Source organism: Barbus barbus (assembly GCF_936440315.1).
Source record: "Barbus barbus genome assembly, chromosome: 25".
NCBI classification, from domain to species: domain Eukaryota; kingdom Metazoa; phylum Chordata; class Actinopteri; order Cypriniformes; family Cyprinidae; genus Barbus; species Barbus barbus.
Window position 1 is genome coordinate 12,015,910 of NC_136753.1, and position 22,261 is coordinate 12,038,170.

At 36.0% G+C, this 22,261-nt stretch overlaps 2 protein-coding genes across 9 annotated transcripts in view; both read left to right on the plus strand.

The window, feature by feature from the left end:
- The window catches only part of LOC306844463 (regulatory-associated protein of mTOR), a 285,322-nt gene extending 275,600 nt beyond the window's left edge, over positions 1-9,722 (plus strand). Inside the window, exons 31-36 of the mRNA XM_079376622.1 lie at positions 1,354-1,460; positions 2,316-2,443; positions 4,757-4,843; positions 4,947-5,063; positions 5,860-5,989; positions 6,625-9,722. Coding sequence (XP_079232748.1) covers positions 1,354-1,460; positions 2,316-2,443; positions 4,757-4,843; positions 4,947-5,063; positions 5,860-5,989; positions 6,625-6,693 — 638 coding nt within the window. The 3' untranslated portion in view covers positions 6,694-9,722. The remainder of the gene's footprint in view (positions 1-1,353; positions 1,461-2,315; positions 2,444-4,756; positions 4,844-4,946; positions 5,064-5,859; positions 5,990-6,624) is intronic.
- A 478-nt stretch (positions 9,723-10,200) lies between these two features.
- LOC306844809 (platelet endothelial cell adhesion molecule-like) lies at positions 10,201-20,512 on the plus strand. 8 transcript variants are annotated; one of them, XR_013781940.1, is made up of 17 exons: positions 10,250-10,412; positions 10,554-10,571; positions 11,230-11,523; positions 11,597-11,884; positions 11,979-12,248; positions 12,648-12,917; positions 13,021-13,302; positions 13,831-14,109; positions 14,770-14,871; positions 14,953-14,983; positions 15,215-15,291; positions 15,914-15,948; positions 17,966-18,010; positions 18,150-18,242; positions 18,580-18,633; positions 18,768-18,790; positions 20,211-20,512. XR_013781940.1 is itself a non-coding variant. In XM_079377187.1 (16 exons), the coding sequence occupies exons 1-16, from the start codon at positions 10,349-10,351 to the stop codon at positions 20,265-20,267; spliced, it is 2,247 nt and encodes a 748-aa protein (XP_079233313.1). In that variant the 5' UTR covers positions 10,250-10,348; the 3' UTR covers positions 20,268-20,512. The 8 variants fall into 8 exon arrangements, 5 of the variants coding, with proteins under 5 accessions (XP_079233315.1, XP_079233313.1, XP_079233316.1 ...); XR_013781941.1 differs by lacking the exon at positions 15,215-15,291; XM_079377187.1 differs by lacking the exon at positions 15,914-15,948.
- Positions 20,513-22,261: the final 1,749 nt, after the last annotated feature.

Genomic DNA, 22,261 nt, shown 5'->3' on the forward strand with positions numbered 1-22,261 from the left:
ATGGACTTCATATGTGGATGCCTGCTTGTAATTAGCAGGTTTGGCTATTCCAGTGAAAACAAATCTACTCCTGCTACTTCATACAGTGACATTCTAAAGACATTTAAATGACAGTGCCTCAATGTACAAGCAAGGTCCACAGAAAAAAACTCTAGTGTGGAGGCACTTAGCTGACCTGCACAAAGACCTGAACCCCACTGAACATTCTGGGTTGAATTGCAATGCCAAAATCAATGGCTGTATAATGAATAATCTGCTCTTGTGTCTAAATGCAAGAATATCACAACAGCCGTGTTCTAATGGAATGCCTTTCAGAAAAGTGGAAGCTATTATAGCAGCAAAAGGAAAATCAACTCCTTGTTAATGCACATTTGACATTATTGACATTAAATGTTCAACACGCATGTCTGTCTTGTAAGGCTGTGTTGTTTGGGTGTATGTTCGCATACACAAGTCCTTATCCTTGAAAACCAAAGATAAACAAGAGAAAATATGACTCACACAGCATTAAATACAAGAAAAAATGAAAAACATAGTTTGCAATGTCCAATTTTTTACAAGAAAGTCTGTTAGGTTGCCTTTTGATGTTCATTGTTAAATTTGAATCTTGAAGAAAACCAGTTAAAAAACACTTTTCAACCACTTCTATTTGTTATTTTATTCATTTAATCTACATTTTATCTATATTTTATTCATTTTATCTACAGTTGCTGTCTATAGTCTATATTCTCTGCATACTAATGAAATCGTTTTGTAATTTACAATGACATCTAATCTACAAAGGAGAATCAGACAGCTGAGTCTCTCAAAGAGAATCCTGTTACTGGATCATAAATGAAATCAGCTTATCTTTTATTGGTGTCAGCATGAATAACTCTGTAAATATTTGCCACTTAATCCTGAAATAAAAACATTGACAGTCGTATGAATGTGTCTGCTGGTTTATTTTATTTTATTTTTTTTAGTGATCTTTATGATTCCTTGATCTCTGTTCACATCATTCTTACTGTCATAATGGCCCTGGACCATAAACTCTTAACCGCTTCATAAGATACAAGTTAGTGCTTTTGAAAGCTGAAAGGTTCAGCTTAATGTTTGTTGATCTTGATCTTGTTTTTATCCAGCCCCATATGAGGCTTTGATTTTTTTATATATTCTTTCTTTCTTTCTTTATTTGGTTTAAACTTTAAGAGGTGTGCATCTTTGAGAAAGTGGTGCATTTACCAACATTTTTGTTCTGAAAGAAATGAAAAGCAAAAGGTGAATGTGTGACTCTTTTATCATAACTTACAGACGTGTCAGGAGAGCCCAGAGAGTTGTATGTGTGTAAACCTTCTGTACTCTCTTTTGAAGGTGCAGGTATGGTGGTGGACTGGGAGCAGGAGACTGGCCTCTTGATGACGTCAGGTGACGTGCGAGTCATACGGATCTGGGACACAGAAAGGGAAATGAAAGTGCAGGTACTGGCTGAGTTGCACAGGCACACACACAGTCACCTTAAAAACATCGGTTCCAGATGAGATTTGTCTCAGCATCATTTATGTGCACCATAAATCTTGCTTCATAGTTAGATAAAATGTTCTTCCCTATTAGTCTCTCTCTGGCTTCTTTGTTTTCCCTCTCTGCCTAAAATTACAACGTTTAAAAGTTCCTACATGAACGTTTCCATTGATTGATTCTGCAGAACCTTGTATCGTTGTTTTTGGTGAGCAGTCATTCAGTTCAATTTAGCAATTTGTCTAAAGCAGAAACTCTAAAGCTGGCATTTCACTCTGCAGTCAGACTTGCTTTTATGAGAAGCCATACTGGACAAATGTGAAGCAAACCACACTAGAAATGATTGAAACTGATGCCCCTGTTCCATTCTCTTAGGATGTGTCTCTCTCACACTTGTGATACAGTTTCAGAAATGATCCAATTGTAATGTTATGATACATCTTGAAGTATTGAACTGCAACATACTCTAATGCACTAAAAATCTATTTTTCAGAATACAGTTTATTGAGCCTCTACACTGTGTCTACACTGGGGCAACCATTGTCTAACCAAAGCAACCATTGCAAATCTATTTATAAAATCAGTTTTATTCAGAGACCCAAACTGAGGAAAACTATGCGATTTTTTTGCTGATATTTACATTAGTATATGGCCAAAAAGTGAAATCAATGAAATCTTACATAAAATGCATATTAATATCAGTTGTCGCTTTTATCTCTCAATAATATTTCTTAGTATGGTATTGAAATGCTTTAGTATTTAAATGATATTTAACTGCACTCTCAAATTCAGCAAATTCAGCTTTTGTGTTTTTGCAGGACATCCCAACAGGAGCAGACAGCTGTGTGACCAGCCTGTCATGTGATCCCCAGCGGTCACTGGTAGCTGCAGGTCTTGGAGACGGATCGGTTCGGGTGTACGACCGCAGAATGGGACCTAACGAATGGTGTGTCAGCATTCACAGATCTCTGTCTATCAAACGCACGCACCACACCTGAATTATATTACTGAACCAACTCAGAGACCTTCGCTAACAATCAAATAAGATGGATCATAAAGGAATGAGCTGTTATTGTCCTTTCGGGAGAATCAAAACACTGAATCAACCCTCAGAGACCTTTAAAAAGAGTCATATTACTGAATCATAAATGTATTCATCTCTGATGTGCCGTCACAACTGGTATGACTTCATAAGTCAGACATCTCAAAATCTAAAAATCATTTCTAACTGGCTAGATCAGAAAATGATTCAGCATGAATCTTGTTGCTATACTCAATTTCACTCTTGTCCTGCACCACTGAGCTTGTTTTATTTTGCATTTGGTCTTGGTTGGATAAAAGTATCTGTAACAGTAACTCACATCTCTGTGTCCACATGTACTCACCCATAAATTCCATGAGAAAACATTGTAATTAAGTCATAAAAAGGCCTATGAATATTTAAATAATGCTAATGTAACAACTCCCTCTGGCTGTAGCATTTCCAAACGCTCAAGATTTCCCCTCTGCTAGTCACATGCTAGTCACAGCTCTCTTCCGTGCCTTATTTATTTGCTTTCATGCACCTTTAAACACTACACCTCTGTGTCCCACAGTTCATTCTGACATTTCCTGCGTCACACTGTTGTTGAGTTCCTTTTCATTCATTTGCTTGCAGTCTGGCAACCACTGTACTTAAATTGCTTAATGAAATCGAAGTGAACTTGCATCATGACCTCTGACATGCTGAAGTTTTGTCACAGAGGAATATGTCTGTATGAGAACATCCTTGCCTCCAGTAACATTGCTGGAGTACTCATGGTCATGTTTCAGTCTAGTTTAAAGGTGGTTTCTTTTTCACCTTTTCCCAGAATCGTGCTGTCATACTTATAATTTAAAAATCCTTCATGCAACTATTATTACATTTTAAAACTTTGATCATCTAACTATGATCATTTCCACCATTTTGCCCCCCCCCCCCCAAAGTAAATATATAATAAACAATAATAACATATATAAAATATAAATATATAATAACAAAGTAAAAATATATAGTTGTGAACAAAAAATATAGTTGTGAACAATGCATTTGTTGTGCATTATTTCCAGTCATACTGTAATTGTATGCAATTAAGATACATTAAAAAGTTATTTCCATCACAAAATGTATTTAAAGACGATATGAAATTTGAGATGTGATGTAAATTACATTATGATGGAAATGAAAAGTCAAAATTCCAACAAATTCCCCTGTGATTCTTTTATATATTCTGTTGAACATTGTTAGCTGACAAATTAAATAGAGTGTGAAATTTTATTTAAACTACCCTTCAAAATTTTGGGGTCAGTAAGATGTTTAAATGTTTTTGAAAAGTCTCTTCATCAAGGCTGCATTTATTTGTTTAAAAATAGTAATATTGAGGGGGAAACAGTTTTTTATTTTAAGATTTTGAAATGTAATTTATTCCTGTAATGGCAAAGCTGATCGTATGATTCTTCAGAAGTCATTTTAATATGCTGATTTGCTCCTCAGGAAACATTTTTTATTATTATCAATGTCAAAAATAGTTGTCTTGCTTAATATTTTTGAGGAAACATACTTTTTTTAAGGATTATTTGATTAGCAAAAAGCTTAAAAGATCAGCAATTAATTGAAAATTCTGTCATTAATTACTCACCCACATGTCATTCCAGTGCAATCTGTATGATTTTCTTTCCTCTGTGGAAGATGATGTTTTGAAGAATGTTGGAATAGGAACCATTTTGAGTTCCTGTTTACTGTATTTGTATGAACAAAAATAACTCAACAGGAACTGAAACTGTGTGGTTATCAACATTCTTCAAAATGTAAAAAAAAAAAAAAAAAAAGCATACGTATATGTTTGGAATGACAGTAAAAGATTAGAGAATGGAGTGAAAGTTTTTTCAATTATTTTTTATTTTTTGGGGTGGACTGTCCCTTTAATGCATCCATGCTGAATAAAGTCATTAATTTCTTCAATCAATCAACCAACCAATCAAGCAATCAATCAATAACTCTTATTAACCCAGACTTTTGAATGATCTTTTGAAAGTCCACAGTACCAAAAAAGACTGTAGTGGAAGCACCCTTCTAAAGGATTATTATTGATCCACTATGCTGTTACTACAGAGATTGTTGTTATTCTGTGTTCTGGTGCAGTGCGTTCCTGCAGCTCCCTCTAGTGGTCAATGTTTAACAAAGCTGCCTAAATTTTGTGGACTTTAACTACTTATACTAATCAACTATCTCTTTCTACAGTCGTGTGATGACGTATAGGGAACACGGTGCTTGGGTGGTGAAGGCACATCTGCAGAAGGAGCCTGAGGGACACATTATCAGTGTCAGGTAACTGCTTTTCTCTCCTACATAATTTCTATCACTTCATTTAAAGAATTTACCTCATGCCCTTCTTGTATTTAGCTCATAAGTTAGTTCTCCTCTCTTGTAGTGTTAATGGAGATGTGCGGTACTTTGACCCACGGACACCAGAATCAATTAACATCTTGCAGACAGTGAAAGGACTGACGGCTCTGGACATCCATCCACGGGCAAATCTGTTCGCTTGGTGAGAGATGTACCTGCACCTTATACATCAGGGCTGTCCAAACTCGGTCCTGGAGGGCCGGTGTCCTGCAGAGTTTAGCTCCAACTTGCCTCAACACACCTGGATGGAAGCTTCTAGTATGCATAGTAAGACCTTGATTAGCTGCTTCAGGTGTGTTTAATTAGGGTTGGAGCTAAGCTCTGCAGGACACCGGCCCTCCAGGACCGAGTTTGGACACCCCTGTTATACATCATTTATAAAATTAGTTCTATTGTGCAAAATGTTACTGTTTAGAAAAAAAAAACCCACAGAAGACAAATGTTTCCTTTGCATCCATGAACCCTCTTTACACCTGGTATTAAGGTCCACATGTACTTCACTGAACTGTCACACATTATAAAGTACAGATACACACTTCTAGATAAGACACATTCAGGTTGAGTGTAAGGTGCACTTGCACAATGCATAACACTTTTCACAATGCATATCATTTCAAAGCAGCTTCACAAATAATTTCAATTCTACAATAATTATATTCAGTTCATTATATTTGGTAGACTAAATAGGCCACGTGCTATCACTCGTACCTGGGTAAATTGAGTGCCAGTGCACAGAGCCAGTCACAAATAACTTGTTTACATAGTCTAATAATAATAAGTTATTGCTCTCCCACATGTCCTGAATTGTCCCTGCAGAATCACGTCTGCTCACTTGTGACGGAGCAATAACAAGGTGGTCACCCTAGTCCTGATATGCTTTTAACTCATGCCTCTTTTAAACCATTTTGTCCTCTCGTTCTCTCACTTTCTCTCTCCAGTGGCTCTATGAATCAGTTTATAGCTGTGTATAACTCCAATGGGGATGTGATCAGCAACATTAAATACTATGATGGTTTCATGGGGCAGAGAATTGGAGCCATCAGCTGCCTGGCCTTCCACCCTTACTGGGTAAGACCGATTTCTCAATGAAGACAGTCTTTATTACTATGAACTGCAGTGTTGGGAAAGCTCATTTGAAACTATTAAGTTGTCAAGCTACAAGTTACGCATTAAAGTAGTTAAACTACAGTCAAGTTATTACAGTCACATTAATTACACATATTTGAATTTATTACTTGATGGCAGTGATGAATAGCAGCAAGTAAGTAAATATTTTACTAATTTTAAAAATGTTTTACTTAGAGAGTACAATTAATCTGTGAATTATTTTAGAACCATTAGAATTACATGACCCCTCCGAACTAACCAAAACACTAGAATGAGTTGGACCTCCAGAGACTACTTATAAAAAGGACACTTTTTCTCCCATGTTGAAATTTCGATTCCAAAACCTATTGCTAAAGGAATGGTGGAAGACCAGCCAAATACTACTTTAACTCAGTAATGCCTCCCTTTATTATATCTATACAATGGAACCAATGTAAACTATTTTTGCTTTCACATACATCAACATTAACATATGTCAGTATAAAGTAAGGCCACTGTGCTATTGGCCAACAAAACAAAAAAGTACTTTGTACACCTTTTATAACATTTGTATTAGAAAGTAAAAAACTATATTTTTCTTTATATTACTTCATCAGCCTCATCTTGCCGTGGGCAGTAATGACTACTACATGTCCATCTACTCAGCAGAGAAGAGACTCAGATAACATCATGACTGCTCACCTTTGACCCCTGCTGCCCCCTTGGATGTAAATGACTTCCTGTAAATATGCAACAACCACAATGAATGTCTAAAGAAGGCTGCTGAACCCACACATGATGACTATATTAAAACCATTATTATTATTATTCTCAACATAATTCTCATTATGGATTTATTGATTGTAGACTTGGCTGTGCAGAGGAGTGTGTACTATTTAAATTGCATATAAAGATCTAAAAACAAATCTTTATGGTTTGGCCAATGCTAGCCAACTTTTTCTTGGAACTGATAACCTCCTGCAGAGTCAGAGAGGTCAACCTGAAAACAAGAGACTGGGAAATGATGAACTTCCCTAAGCTCTGTGTTCAAGGCTGACTGTGGAAGGCCTATTGTTCAGTGTGTTCTCTCTAAAGCCCCGTGCCTCGTCATATCTCTGCTGAAGTACAGTTGGATGTGATCTTCTGAAAAACTCTTGTCAGTCTTGCTGTAGATCCATAGTTTTTTAAGTGTGCAGGCGTGCATTTTTGTGTGAAGAAATAGCCAACAGATGCCGTGTTCTTACTCGCCAATCACAGCCTCCCTCACACATCCATGCTTAACATGTTCACATACACACTATGCCAAACCCCCTCTGCATCAAAACACAACAATTTATTGTGGTTTTACATCTCAACATCAAATAGAACTCTGATCTCAAAGCACTGGACACGGATTACATTTGCTGCTGTCCATTTGCATCCACACTAAGAACTGTGGAGCCTGGGAGAAACACAAGGTTCTTAAAGATAAGCTCAAATAATCAGGATAAAGATTTGTATAGATTTCACAGCAGAAATGTAAAGATAAGAGAGTTTGCCATCTATTTTTGCCTGGGCAGTACAATAATTTTTTTCTTTACTTGTTTTGCATTCAAGAGTCATATGTAATAGTTTTTCTCTCTTTACCCACTAAAATTGTCCCAGAGCATAAATATCTGAAATATCTGTTCTCCATGCTGGAAATGCCACATTACCTACTTTTGAAGCGCCTAACCTTTTGTTCTCATATTTAACTGGATTCATATGTAATCTGTTGCACGAACTCCTTTGGTCTTAAAATTAAAGATGGCCTCCGTTGTTATTTTTCCTCAATGAAAAATGAGTGCAGTTGACAGAACAGAAAAAGGACTATTTCATAATTTTAGCCTCTCATGATGTTGGACCTGATCTATTTCCACTTTCACTTTCCCTGTCACTCCAATAATGTATAGTCTCCATGTTACCATAGAGTGACACAGCATTATGTGGAGTCAAATACAAATATCATGTCTCTGTCATCACTGTGTCCTGTGCTGTTGTTAGCTTTGATAAATTAATTGTAATTCTATGTTTGAGTGTTTATAGCTTGAGGTTCACAGAGGTTTCATCTGTGTCCCTCAACTGTACACAATTTTGATTTGTTTATACAAGAATGAAAATGAAAGTGTTTACTAAAATCTATCAAATATGAACATTTAATAATTTATGTACCTGCATGACATTTTTGTATTTTTTTATTTTATTTTGTTTTTGTGTGTGGAACACAAAGGAGATATTTATCAGATGCTTTTTATTACTTTTCTATTCAATTCAAATGGATGGGGACCAGGCAATTTAAAGACATTAATTGCCAAGTCACACAGGTTTAGCAGAACATGCAGATAAGTAAATGATTCTGTTTTCATTTTTGCGTGAACTTCCTCTGTACAGCAGCAAAATCAGTTGTTGTTTTGTTTTTGTTTTTTGGTTTGTTAGTTTGCTTTTTTTGTTTGTTTTTTTAAATATTAATTGTTCAGCATTATTTGGAGTACATAATGTGAATATAATTTATCAGTAGTGTTAAAGTGAGATTTGCAAGGAATTTTAAGGTGCTGATAGATTGAGTAGCCAATTAATAAAACTAGAAGAGTTGAGGATCAGGGTGGAAATGTATTTTTGTACAAGCTCTGATCAGGGTGTTTTGTTTGCTTGCTTGCTTGCTTGCTTGCTTGTTTGCTTTTTCCTTTCACATCCTAGTAAAACATTTCTGCAAGCAAATGGGAACTTTTATTATGAGGGGACTGATGGAAACAGGCCTGGATCAAATATTGAGAAATATCTACCCAGCTCATAGACAGTTGCCTCTGGGACAATCATGTCACAATCAAATTACACATTTAATTGTGGCATAAAATCCAAAAAGATAAATGGAAGAAAAAATGAATTAATATATGTTTTGAAGCTCACCTCCGGGATTATTTGAATTGACCCTAGTCCTGAGTCTTCTGTTCTGTATTATGAGATGATGAAGGTAAAATGTTATTGTGTGTAGTTTTCCATCAACTTTAGTTCCCTGATTTTCTGATGTGTTGCTGATAATGTCACGGAAATGATGACTGGCAGATGTTTCATTCTTACCTTCCGAAAATCTAATTCTTGAATTGTGCTTGTATTTATGTTTTTACTTTTGTTAACTGGTTTATGTAATATCTGTATTTTATTTTTAACCAGATAAGTTTTTAAAAAAAAAATTCATCTTTTAATCTCTTTAATTTACTGTCCTTTTTTTTCTTTGTTTGTATTTTTGGCTTGCATTTCTTGGTATGGCTGCCATTCTCTTGCTGTTGTTGCATTAATCACTGAAGGGAAAGAGAAAACGCCTTTATTTGTCTGTCACCTTTGATTAGGACCTTCAGTCTCTTTTTAGGTTTTCTGCCCCCTTTGGACATTTGTTTTAATCTAAAGAAGAATTTGGTTTAGCAATTACCAGTGGATTTGTTCATGAATTGTGCCAGTATATCCCTATCAGATGAATTTTTCAGCTCCCTGTCAGGGACTGGGGGATATACTCTGCCTTCATTCAATTGGAAATCACTGCTCAAATAATCCTGTTTTGGGTTTTAACATTAAAAAAAAAGATAAATTAGTTAAATGAATTGAAACAATCAGGTGTTTTTCTGTGGCTGTAGACTGCTTTTTCACCATGGTTTAAAAGACGAATAGCAAGCATTCAAATAAATCAGATATGTAAATGTACAATTTGCAGTATTTGTCACTTTGTTTGTTTCTGTCATAATTTTTTCCAGGTCCTCCTAATGTTGTCATAGGACAACATGTCATGTTTTTTTTTTTTTATGCTAAGTGCTATTATTACTATATATATATATATATATATATATATATATATATATATATAGTTGCATTCTTGAAAAACATTTGTTTTCAGGAGCAATGCAGGTCCATGTGAGAACTTGGCTTCTGCTTGTTTTCAAAGACATGAAGTCACTGTTACAGAAGTAGTAATCATCAGTGAGTTTAGTTTTTTTTAAGTATTTCTCTGTTGTTCTCTGCTGGTTCACAACTGGAAATAGAAAGCTTTTACCTGAAGAGTAATGACAGAGGTTCACTGAACCATCCTCCTGCTTCGTCAGAGAGACGCAAATCCAGCCAGAGTGAACATTCCAGCTCTAGGCCTCATTTCCCCAGGAAGCAACACTCACTTCCTGTAAAATTAAGAGAGCAGAGGCTGTGTGAAGTGATAACTAGGCAGAGGTAAATCCCTTCATACACAACTCCTCCCTCGATCTTCACTTCACTTTGTCCTACAGTGTACACACACTGGTTAGAAACATAGGTATACACACTGGTTAGAACTGCTCAGCCATGTGGGTGAAGATTCAGCCCTCTCTAAAGATTGGCACCTTCCTCCTCCTCTTCCTCTTCACATGTAAGGACACTTTTATTTATAGTTGCTCAATACTGGTTCAAGTGGATGTTAAGGTTGGTTTGGATATAAACTTGTCTTGATTTTCGTCTTTTTTTTTTGGTCTAACCATCTTTGACAACATATAACATATAACATCATCAGCAGAGGAAGCCTGCGCAGGTCTGTAAATCACTCAATTCTCAGCCTTGTATTAAGTTATTCTATTTCAAAATGTCATAATCGTTGTCATTTATCAGTGGAATCTGTACAGTTTTACTGTGTGAAGTGGTTGATTTTGGTTTGTTAAATTCAATCGTAATAGGGATTTGGAACAGTTTGTCCTCAAATTTATTAATAATAGAAATCCTTATAATTTGGACAAAGAAAATTGTGTGTTTCTGCCATTTGAGGGTGTGAATGGGTGTACAGTAGACAGATGTTTCTAAAATAACTCTCATCCCCAGAGATGGAAGCTTCTAAATATGTTTAACTATTTTCCTTCCTGCCTCAATGTTTATGTACACCAACTCCCTGGGCACCAAAAGGGGAGTAGATAATAAGGCGTATAAGATGTCGTAAGAATATCAAATGCAATGCTAAATGAACCACAAATGGGCTAAGAGCAGTAGACTTGTGAGATGGCTCAGGGCTTCAGTAGTTAATTGAAGTAAATCTGAGTACATTTTACACAAGGACAGTTTAGTTGTATCAGTCTTCTGCTGCAGTGTAAACTATAACCAATAGCAGTTTGAGTGGAATTAATTTCTGTGATGCTGAATCTCATTCCTTGAAACACCCACCACCACCTAAGTGGTAATATTGCTTTATTTCTCCACAGAGTCTGTCATAAAAAGTGTGCAACTTATTATCTATCCGAGAAACGAAGTTGAAAGAGGTACAAATGTGTCATTGATATGTCAGGCAGAAGTCAGCAACTGGCTGGGGTCTCACTCCAACTATAAATACAACTTCTACAAAGATGTTCGTGCAATAAATACTAACCAAACCAGTTCTACGGACCACATCTACACAATACCAGATGCCAGAATGGCCCATTCTGGGAAATATAAATGTGCTGTTGTCACTGAGGAGCAAACGAAGGAGAGCAGTGCTAAAGACCTGACAGTGAAAGGTAGAGGAACACATCAGTTCAATGTGTAGAATAATTGCCCTCAGAATTCTAATATCTTCTGATCTTTCTGCAGGTCTTCAGACACCAGTCCTAACAGTGGATAAACTGAAACCGAGAGAGGGAGATTATGTTTCTGCTGTCTGTACAGCAGAGGGAGAAATAGGTTCTTTGGGATTTTACTTTAGCGATGGATCTGAGGAACACTACGCAGAGAGCACAGAGAGCACAGGGAGTCAACGAGCTGAGCGGCAGATAGCCCTTACTAAAGGAACTGTCAATATATATTGCTACTATTATATTAATTTGCGTAGCACAATAGCACGCTCTTATGACAGTAATGTGATCAGTCTTGACGTTGTAGGTACGTCAATACATTTTTTTCATACTATACTGTATAATAAATATATTTGTTCATCCAGGAAGTGAAAACATGTCCACATTCCTTTCCAATTCAGAGCTGGAGATCAATCCCAATATCAAAGTCAACCCATCAACAAATGTCATTGAAGGAGATCTAATAACCTTCAGCTGCAGTGTTGATACGACTTACCAAAGAAATTCTGATATCAAAATCAGTCTCATCCATGGACGTACCATGCTCAGTTTGAACATGACAAAGACAGATTACAAAATGTCTGCTAAGGCTGATGACTCTGGGGAATATGAGTGCATATCAAGGCTTGGGGGTGTTTCTAAATCCTCCGCTGTGAACATCACTGTAAAAGGTGAGAGACAATGAATGCTTATCTATGTTTCCTAATGTATTCTTTGTAAAATTTCACCTTAAAATAAGATTAATTTATTGATTCTGATATTTTTAGTACCCTTTTTTTTAGAAGCATACAATGACCATGGGCTATCAGTATGCAGAAAGGACAAAAATAGCACAATAAAACCGCTATAGAAAATGGTCAATGTGAATTTTATATTATATTACAAGTCAGATGCTGAAACATTTGTGTGTGAAAATCCTTTGCTGCGTTCACACCTTAGAAGATGTATTTTAGACCATTTTTTGCTTTCATGCTGAAAGGCGGTGAGCATTAAGCACAGTCTGGTCTTGTCTAACCAAACAATTTTTTAAATATTATGCTTTGATAACAGTTTATATATTTTTGCCTCAGAGCTTTTCTCCATGCCTGTTCTGAGAATTTTCCCAGCTGAGGTTTTTGAGGGAGAAAACTTCACCATCAGCTGTCAAAACACCAGCTTTGCCTCAGAGAGGATTCAAATGGATGATATAAGGTACTCAATATTCCAAGACAAAATACCTGTAATAAATAGTAGCATATACAGAGGCACTGCAGGCAAAGCGTCCAATGGGCAATACATATGTGTTGCTAAAGCCAAAGGGATTAGCAAAAAGAGCGGGAGGGAGCTGTTTGAAGCAAAAGGTAGGCAGTGATTTCTCATCCACTTTGTCTAGGAAAACAAAAAATATGATCAATATAAAAGACGTAACATTTTTTTAGCTAATTAACCATTGTTTCTCTTAAGTTCTTGTTTCAAAGCCTGAGATCTCAGTTGGTGGTCCTGTTATCGTGAATGAGTCATTTTGGATTCATTGCCACTCTGAAAATGGAAGTCTGCCAATTATCTACTCACTAAAGAGAAACAACATTACTCTGAACAGGACTGAGGTGTCTGACCTTCATGAGAAGGCTCGTTTCTTAGCCATGATATCAACTCCTGCAGACATCAACAGTTACATGTGTGAAGCAGAGAATAATGGCCAAGTCTCAAGCAAGATGAGTGAAAGGCTACATGTGACTGTAATAGGTGAGGTCATCGTAAAGATATATAAGGTCTAAAAAGTTAGTAGTGTACAAATGACCAGGGTCAGAGTATTTTAGAGTTGATTTGTTTATAGTTTGACTCTAAAATAATTATTTGCCAATAATTAAAGAAATAACTTTATAAATTATGGCCAATTCCAGTTCTTCAGTTCTGCAGAAATATACAAAACTTTTTGAGTTCTGCATGTGCATATTCAAATGTAATTGATTGTGTTATTTATATGTAATATAGTATTACTTTTAGTGTACTCTTAGTGTTTGAACAGGATTTTAGAAGAAAAGTTTGGGTCGAGTGGATTATTCAATGATGCCATTTCATTATGTGATTTAAATGCTGTGGTTCTCAACCTTTTTGACTCAGAGCCCCCCTGATTAGATTTAGACTATGTTTATAACAGTTTAATAGTTAGTATTAATAACCCCCTGGTTGAGAACCACTGATTTATAATGTTATGTCATTTCGTAAAAGCATCTGTTTACTTCATTGAGTTTACTGTTCTCTTGTTTTTAGTTCCAGTAGGGAAGCCCTTACTGACAGTCATTCCAGTTCCAGAAAACATTGAAGAGGGCAGTGATGTCACCCTGATATGTAACATTCAAAAAGGCTCTTCACCTATCAGTTTTAGTTTTTATGGAGGCAGTGGCACAGAAATCTACAGGACCACAGTTCAAAGTAATTCAACCTCATATGATCTGGGTGCAGTAAAGAGACAGGACAGTGGAAATTATTATTGTGAGGCAAATAACCAGGCAGATGCTTTGATAAAGAGTGACACAGTCACAGTCGAAGGTGAGCTTTATCTTTATTTAGTATCAAATAAATTTTATGAAACGACATTTAAACTTAATACATAAATAATTTTTTTTATAATTATTGCATGTGCTGTTTTTATGAGATTGCATTACATTTGTTCACTCTTTAAGACGTTCAAAAACCTTCATTTCAAACTTGTGTGAAAGTGAAAAGTTAAATCTCACCCATCTTGAATCTCATAAGAAGTTTACTTTGTTCTTGAGCCTGTGCATATAGAATAACATGCTCTATGTGCCTTTTTTTCTTACCTGTAAAGTGACACTGCCACTCTGGTGTTTAACCACCTTTACCTTAAGTATGTGTCATGGTTATTTTTTGAAGCCATGCAGTATGTTTATGTGAGGAACACATTGAAATTTAAATCGTTATTCAATGAAAGTGTTCCTTGACAGCCGTGGTCACCTTTCAGTTTCATTATATTGGAAAAAAGCAGCAAGGACATTCTGCAAATCAAAACCCCTCATGTGTTCCATGGAAGAAAGAAAATCATCAAAAAACATTTCAAAAGAGATTTTTTTCTTTTTGGTGACCTATTCTTTTAAAGAAACCAAATATGCAACATTTTATCTAACATCTAAAAGAAAGTCCATGTTGTTTGTCATCTACTCATTCTCTCTGTATGTGTTCACTCTATAGTGAGCCTGGCAAAGTGGAAAAAGGCATTGATTGCAGTGTTCTGCATGCTGTTAGTGGCCCTGCTGGTCCTTTTCATCGTGATGCGCTTCAAGGCCAAGCGAGGTAGAGAGTCCTACAGCCCCCCTGCATCACCTCTCTGACCTGTGAACCAAATTCCCTTTTCAACTTTTCTCTCTGTCACAGGTAAAAGAGAGATGGCTGCCAAATTATCAATGTGAGTCGACTGGCTTATGTTTAAGTTGGTCTAGAATTGAAGGCGTTAGAGAGACAAGGTGGTTTTGTGTCAATAAATAGTCGCTACACTCATCTGACCATGCCTTTACAAGTCATGTGGTCCCAAACAGAAAAATCTGTTTTAAAAGGAATAATATTCATAGAAAACCAGGAAATTTAGTTAGTGGAGAATATTTAATAAGTACATTTTTTTTCTCTCACCATTCTTCAGAAAGCCTGCAAGCCCTAAATCAGATGACTCTTTAACCCTGAGTCTCACCCATGACACCCATTATAGCGACCACACAGGTAGTCTCTTTATGTATATATTTTTGTTTTCATCCACAGTCATCATCCACTCCATTCATTCTTTCACTCTAGTTCACCAGTCCATGTTGTGGTCATTTATATTACCTGTTCAGACCCAAACTCTTGCAAGACTGACCAACCCTGACTATATATTTATATATATATGTATAGAATTATTTCATATTGAGATCAGACACCTGCAGGAGTTTCTGAATACTGTCGGTCATGTGGATGGAAGTTCGTTCTATAGTTTTGGGACATGCCAAACACTGCACTGTACCCCAAAGTGTGTTTGTAACTACCCTATAAACCAATTCTAATTAGGATGAGGGAGCTCATCTTAAGTCAATAGTGGAGCAACTTGCTACTGTGTAGAACAGATTAAGATGACTTCGTTGAAGTGTCCACATACTTACAAAGTGTCCCCTCACATTCGCTGTTTTGCCAAACACACTCGCACACATCATTTTCATGAGTCAAGATGACAGACCAGGAGCATTCAGACTTTGCCATCTATGTTTACATCACTTAATATGATCATGATATCTAGTCACCAGTTGCAACTAAATGTTACTGTACTAAGACGCTGTGTGACACTGGCAAATTCACTGTCTAATTCCAGGCGCAGAGCTACACTTTGATGCCTTGACGGGGAAGGTGACCTATGGGACATGAGATCACCACAATTAATGGGAACAACTAAAGAATCCTGTGAAAAGTGTAGTGAAGGGTCCAAAATTTTCAGGGAGTTATGAAAACCATAAAACAAAGCAATTTCTAAGATTATGAAACTGGAGGCAAAATTTATTAAGGCTTTTTAGGACCATCTCATATCAAGATCAACTGCCCCATCTTCTCTTTAGAACAGCAGAAAAATATTAAACTCACCCATATCACAGCAGTTTGGCTCAGTATTCATCTTAACAGCATCTGAATCATCTGTTCACCATGTGCTTTTTCTCTGATTTCACTGCTTTGCTTGCATACAGCATGTGTTTTTGCTTCCATCATCATTTGTTTGTTTATTAATTGATGTTGTTTGTTTAATTTTATTCTAAAAGCATTTGTGTTAATGCTAAGATGTAAAATAAAAATGTGTGTATGTATTTGGTACATGAAACAAGATTTGGTAGGCATTTAAAATCTAATAAAATGTTTTATTTGGAATTACCTCATTTGGAATTTATTCCCTAACATATTAAGATTATCGAAATCTCTTTCAACATTCTGTCTCTTTTAACATATTTGAATGAACTAGGTGTCATATAAACCAGGTATCAATTTTATATGACTATTTATATGACAATTTTATATGACCTGGTTTATATGACTAGGTGTCATATAAACCAGGCCAATTTTAACCTTCGTTAAAATTTTGTTATTAAAATTAACCTCCTTTGGTTTAAATATTTTGAAAAATTTGAAGCAGCAGTGTTGACTTTTTTTGCATATATATTTATTTTATGAACAGTTTCCTGCTTTTGTATTTGTCTGGTAGTACAGTGTCACCAGAGTCCAGAGCAAACAGTTTACTTCAGATGCAATGTCTCTAAAAGCAGGTCACAGGTTCAGGAGATACAGTGATTGTAGCTAAATTGGAAACAAGGCTTATATACAAAAGCTGTTCCGCTTAGTTTAGAGAATTGACTGATTAATCACCGATTACTGATTAATTCTAACACATTCAACATGCTGAAATTTGAATTTATAGATTTGGTATACAGTATATACTGTATATATATATATATATATATATATATATATATATATATATATATATATATATATATATATATATATATATAGTGGGTAAGATAAGTATTGAGCATGCCACTATTATTCCCAGTAAATATATTTCTAAAGGTGCTGTTGACATGAAATTTTCAGCAGATATCAGTACTAATCCATACATGCAAAGAAAACAAAACAAAACAAAAATAAGTTCAGAAATTAAGTTATGTGTAATAAAATGGAATGACACGGGGAGAAAGTATTGAGCTACTGAAATTAATTTAATACTTTGTACAAAAGCCTTTGTTGGTAATGACAGCTTCAAGACTCCAGTTGTATGGAAAAACTAGTCACATGCATTACTCGGGTGTGATTTTGGCCCATTCTTCCACAGAGTCTTCAAATCTTGAAGGTTTGAAGACTGTGTTTGGGATCATTGTCTTGCTGAAATGTCCACCCCTTTTTTCATCTTCATCATCCTGGTACTGTACGTGTTGGGACTGAACCAACAAATATTAATTTCCACTGGTGTCTTGGCTTTCCATGCCTTTTTGCACCTCCGTTTCTTCATGTGTTCAATACTTTTCCCCATGTCATTCCATTTTATTACACATAACTTAATTTCTGAACTTATTTGTTTTATTTTCTTTGTAGGCTATGTATGGATTACTTGGGTTGTTACAGTCACCTTTAGAAATATATTTACTGAGAAAAATGGTGACTTGTTCAATACTTTTTACACGATATATGTTAAAGTGTTGTGTGTGTGGATGGGTGTGCATGTGTCTGGGTGGGTGTTTTTAAAACTTCTGATGACTCAATCAAATTTTCTACAAAATACTCTAGTAAAGTTGGGAATGTACTTCAGCTAATTTGATTTCACTTGAGATCAGTGGCATGTAAATGGCCATGACTGATGCACTATTTTTGCTGTGTGTTTCAGTGGTGGTGAATAACAAAGAGAGTGTTTGGAGTGAAAGACCTCCAGGTAAGTCACCACTTATTAATCATACTGATTTCTGTGCATGCCCCAAGCTAGTATTTACCTGCAATATACAGGCCTACCTGAAATTATTCTAACCTACTTAATTTTGTATCTTTCTACTGATGTATGTGTTTTTCACCAGATGATGCTGACCAGGACAGCCTAGGGTCCACAAATGAAGGTGACGTAGAGTACACAGAGGTGGTTCATCCTCAACCTGTAGATCCTTCACGAAGTAAGTTCAACGTTTTAAAACTATATCTCTTTCTCCTCTCACTCCTCTTGCCTTTTGAATAGGAACATTTTGATTCCCTGGCATGCGTGAGCTGATTAGAGAAAAACCGCTTCCTGGGTGGGGTCTAACCATCCAAATTATCAAGAGCCCTGGATTTTAATTACAGTGGTTACTTTGTAGAGACATCTTATAAACAGGAAAGGCCAGACTAATTAGGTTCCTGTTAACTCCAATAGCTTCTTACTTACATTATCCAGAATTACAGTGTGCACCTCTTTCTTCTTTCCTTTTTTTAAGACATACCCTAAACATATTTTTTTTTTGTTTTGTTCTATAGTTCCTCTGAAAAAAGGCACAGATACTGTGTACAGTGAGCTTCAGACCACTCAAGGTACAAACAACATTGCAAAAAGGAACAAATACATTTAGACATTTACACACAAAAGGTCATATGACATTATGCAATGCAAACACACAAAGCAGTTGACTGTGTTGTAATTTTTCTAATTCATACTGTTTGTACAGGGGCTATTGAACATGTAAACCATGTAAGTGACCTTAATTCTCTCACTTCTTATGACCTTATAAGCATTCTTTCCATTCTGCTGCCTGACCTTTGAAATAATCAAGAGATCGCCTGTTTGTTTCAATAGTTAAGAAAGTATAATGTTAAGTTACGTTTTTAAAGTTTGACTTGGCTTATACATTAAAAATAATTAAATACTCCAGGTCCAGCATAATTTATTTTATATAACTTGTTTTGTTGTCTACTGCAGTGAAATTCACACATTTTAAGCGTTGCAAGTATAAAGAATAATTTGGTCCAAAAATTGTGAAAAAAATAAATCTTTCTGAGATTTTTTTTTTCATTGCCTTTTTTTATTTTTTTCATTATATTTTTTATACAAATATCTGAACAGCGAAGACATGCTACTCATCAGCTTTTATTTACTTTATTTAAGCAAATTACTTTAAATCAAAGCATGCAGCTTGTTTATTAACAAATGGCAATCTGAGACTTAAGTTCATTTCATCATGAGTAATATTTTACGTGTGATGTAGCACATCACTGCACCTGACCAGAGAACTCTAAAGTGATCTTGGTTTTCTTCAGTATCCCTATGCCATGTGGAAGGATGTAACATTGCATGGACATGAGGACTGAATGTGTGTGTTTTGTTAACCCTGTCTACAGTAAGTGAAGCGGGAAGCACCAGTCACTCTTTCCAAATGGAAACAAATAGCAGGGCTGTGGTTTCCTCTTGAACAGAGGGACAGAATTTACAGAGAGCAGTCATGCACACAGTGACTTCATAAACTCCGTGAAAGGCCAGAGGAAAGGAAGACAGAAGTACAACAAAATTATGAGACAGAATGGCTCAGATGACTCAGTGTAAAACATTGAAACTGACATCAACCCAATTTTCCCTTCTGGGTTTATTGTTAAACTTTTTCACCTCGTCCTCATTAACTGATTATGATTATGTGGATTTCCAACAGAGATTAGCATGTTAAGAATGGCAAGAGAGAAATGTTTCCCTTTCCTCTGGGGCAGTCATGGCCTAATGGTTAGAGAGTCAGACTTGCAACCCAAAGGTCGTGGGATTGAGTTTCGGTACTAGCGGGGGGTGGGGGGATAGTGAATGGTCAGCATTCTCTTCCACCTTCAATACCAAGACTGAGGTGAGACCCTTGAGCAAGGCACCGAACCCCCAACTGTTCCCTGGGTGCCGCTGCAAGAATGGCTGTCCACTGCTCCTGGTGTGTGCTCACTGTGTGTGTGTTTGTTCACTATTCACTGCTGTGTCTGCACTTAGAAGGGTGAAATGCAGGGCACAAATTCCATGTATGACACCTTTCCTTTCCTTTTTGAGGATGTTACTAACATAAAAAGATTTTCATTTAATATGATTTCTGAAAATGAGGACATCCATCTCATCAGTTAATTTTGTGCTTGTATTTTTGTAGCAAGGTCTGTTAGAATATGCTGAACTCAACCATGATCTTCCTGAACCAGTGGACTGATAGAAGTCAGTCAACATCCCTCACCTCCCTCTGGACTACTGTGGCCTATGTGCCATCGATCTTCTGTGTCCTTCAACATTCTCCTAAAAAACCACTGATTTAATCATTTATTTCCCTTTCCTCATATGTGATTGATTGTTTGTCGTATTTGTCACAGTGCTATACTATTGTGTGTATAGTCGGTACTAAAAAACCACATGCTTTTCACAAGGTTGAATTTTAAATAAAGTGAATTGACTTATTTGACTTTGTCTCTGTGTTAAGTATATTGTAACTTTAAAACCTCAATACATTTTCTATGAAGTTGAAATTAAGGATCAGTTTTTTGTACCCCGTGTACAGCAGCATTGAATGATGTGATGCAAACTGCTACAGCAGTTAGTTGGATAACAGCTCACATAAGAGATAAAGTCATGTGTTTATCTTCGGCCAAAATGCTTTCATCTACTGACAAAAATAATGTAACTTTTAGCATTAGCTAAAGGAAACCAAAACAAAGAATTTCCCTTTGGGTTCCACTGGGAGACGATGATAATGGCTAGTGAATACCAGTCACACCCACATCACTTAGCTCATCCAGCCTGACATGACTAAGTGTACATACGCTAAGGTCACAAATATTGGCACCCTTGGTTTAATAGGAGAAACATGGAAATATGTATTTGGTGTTTATCTGCTTTGTCATTCATATTCACAAAATTTAATCTTTAATTAGTAATTAAAGTCAATTAAATTGTATTAAAGTTAAAGAATTCAGTAAAAAGATTTCTTTGCCAAGATTTCTTCTATAATGTGTAATAAGGTGGATGAACATCTGTCAAGAAATATGAGGCCGTTCCTCCATCCAGAAATCTCTCCAGATCCTCCAGTTTCAGAGGTCCGTGTGGACTTTCTTCAACAGCTTATCACACAGGTTTTCTTTGAAGTTTGGGTCAAAGGACTAGTACTACGGGCAGTGAATCATTTTTGTGTTGATACTGAGATGAACTTTGTCCTATTGAAGCCAACCAGAGGGCAGTTAATGCTTGCTGTGTCACTGAGGTGTTGATATAAAATCTGCTGACATCTTATAGCACATATACATCTTGGAGACGTCTATTTGACTATAGTCGTATTTCAAATAGATAATTGTCTTTAAGATATTTATGATTTAGAATGTATGTAAAACTGACATCTGAAAGACGTCTGTCAGACGTTTGTAGACAGCAGATGCTTTCCAGATCAAGAGATCTTTAACAGACATCTTGCAGACGTATATGTGCTATCTGATAACATGTATCCTAATAAGTTGTAAAGGGCCTTTGGAAAACAATTAGCCTCACAGCATTAAAGATCCAAAATCATACCCCATAGTGGGGTTGAGGAACTTTTCTACATAGGCTGTCTTTCTGTCTACACCAAAAAAAGTACCATTTTGGTCTCAGCTGTCAGCATTTGCTTTCCTTAGCTAACGAGTCTTTGTTAACCAAACAGAGCTAGTGTTAGTTCCTGTTACTAATACTTCTCAACCAACAACATCTCCCCATAGAGTTTACTGATATTCACTCTGTAAATTTGTGAATGTTTCTCTAAACCCTTTTGAAAAACAGTCAGCTTTCATGCATAGTATATTGTGTTATTTTCATTGTAGTAAAGTTAGCTATATATCAAAGTGGGGTCATAGCAATTCTTGGTAATAACAACAGAAAAAAACAAATCTGGTCCTGGACTATCATCATCTTTCATTTCAGGGATATTAAAATTGTCATTTTTTATTTTTCTTTCTTTGTGTGTGTGTGTGTGTGAAAACCTAAACAAATTACTGCAAATGAGTATTTCGACCATCAAACAATTATCTTTGCCATTTCCATTAAATCTTATTGATTTTTGAGCTGAAAAAAAATTCTTTTTTTTTCTTTCACAAATCATTGTTTTTTCAGGTCTTTCCCATATTGAGGAAAAGCTATAGAAATTAGCCCGTGTGTCACCTCATATTTATAGCCCAGTGAAACAGG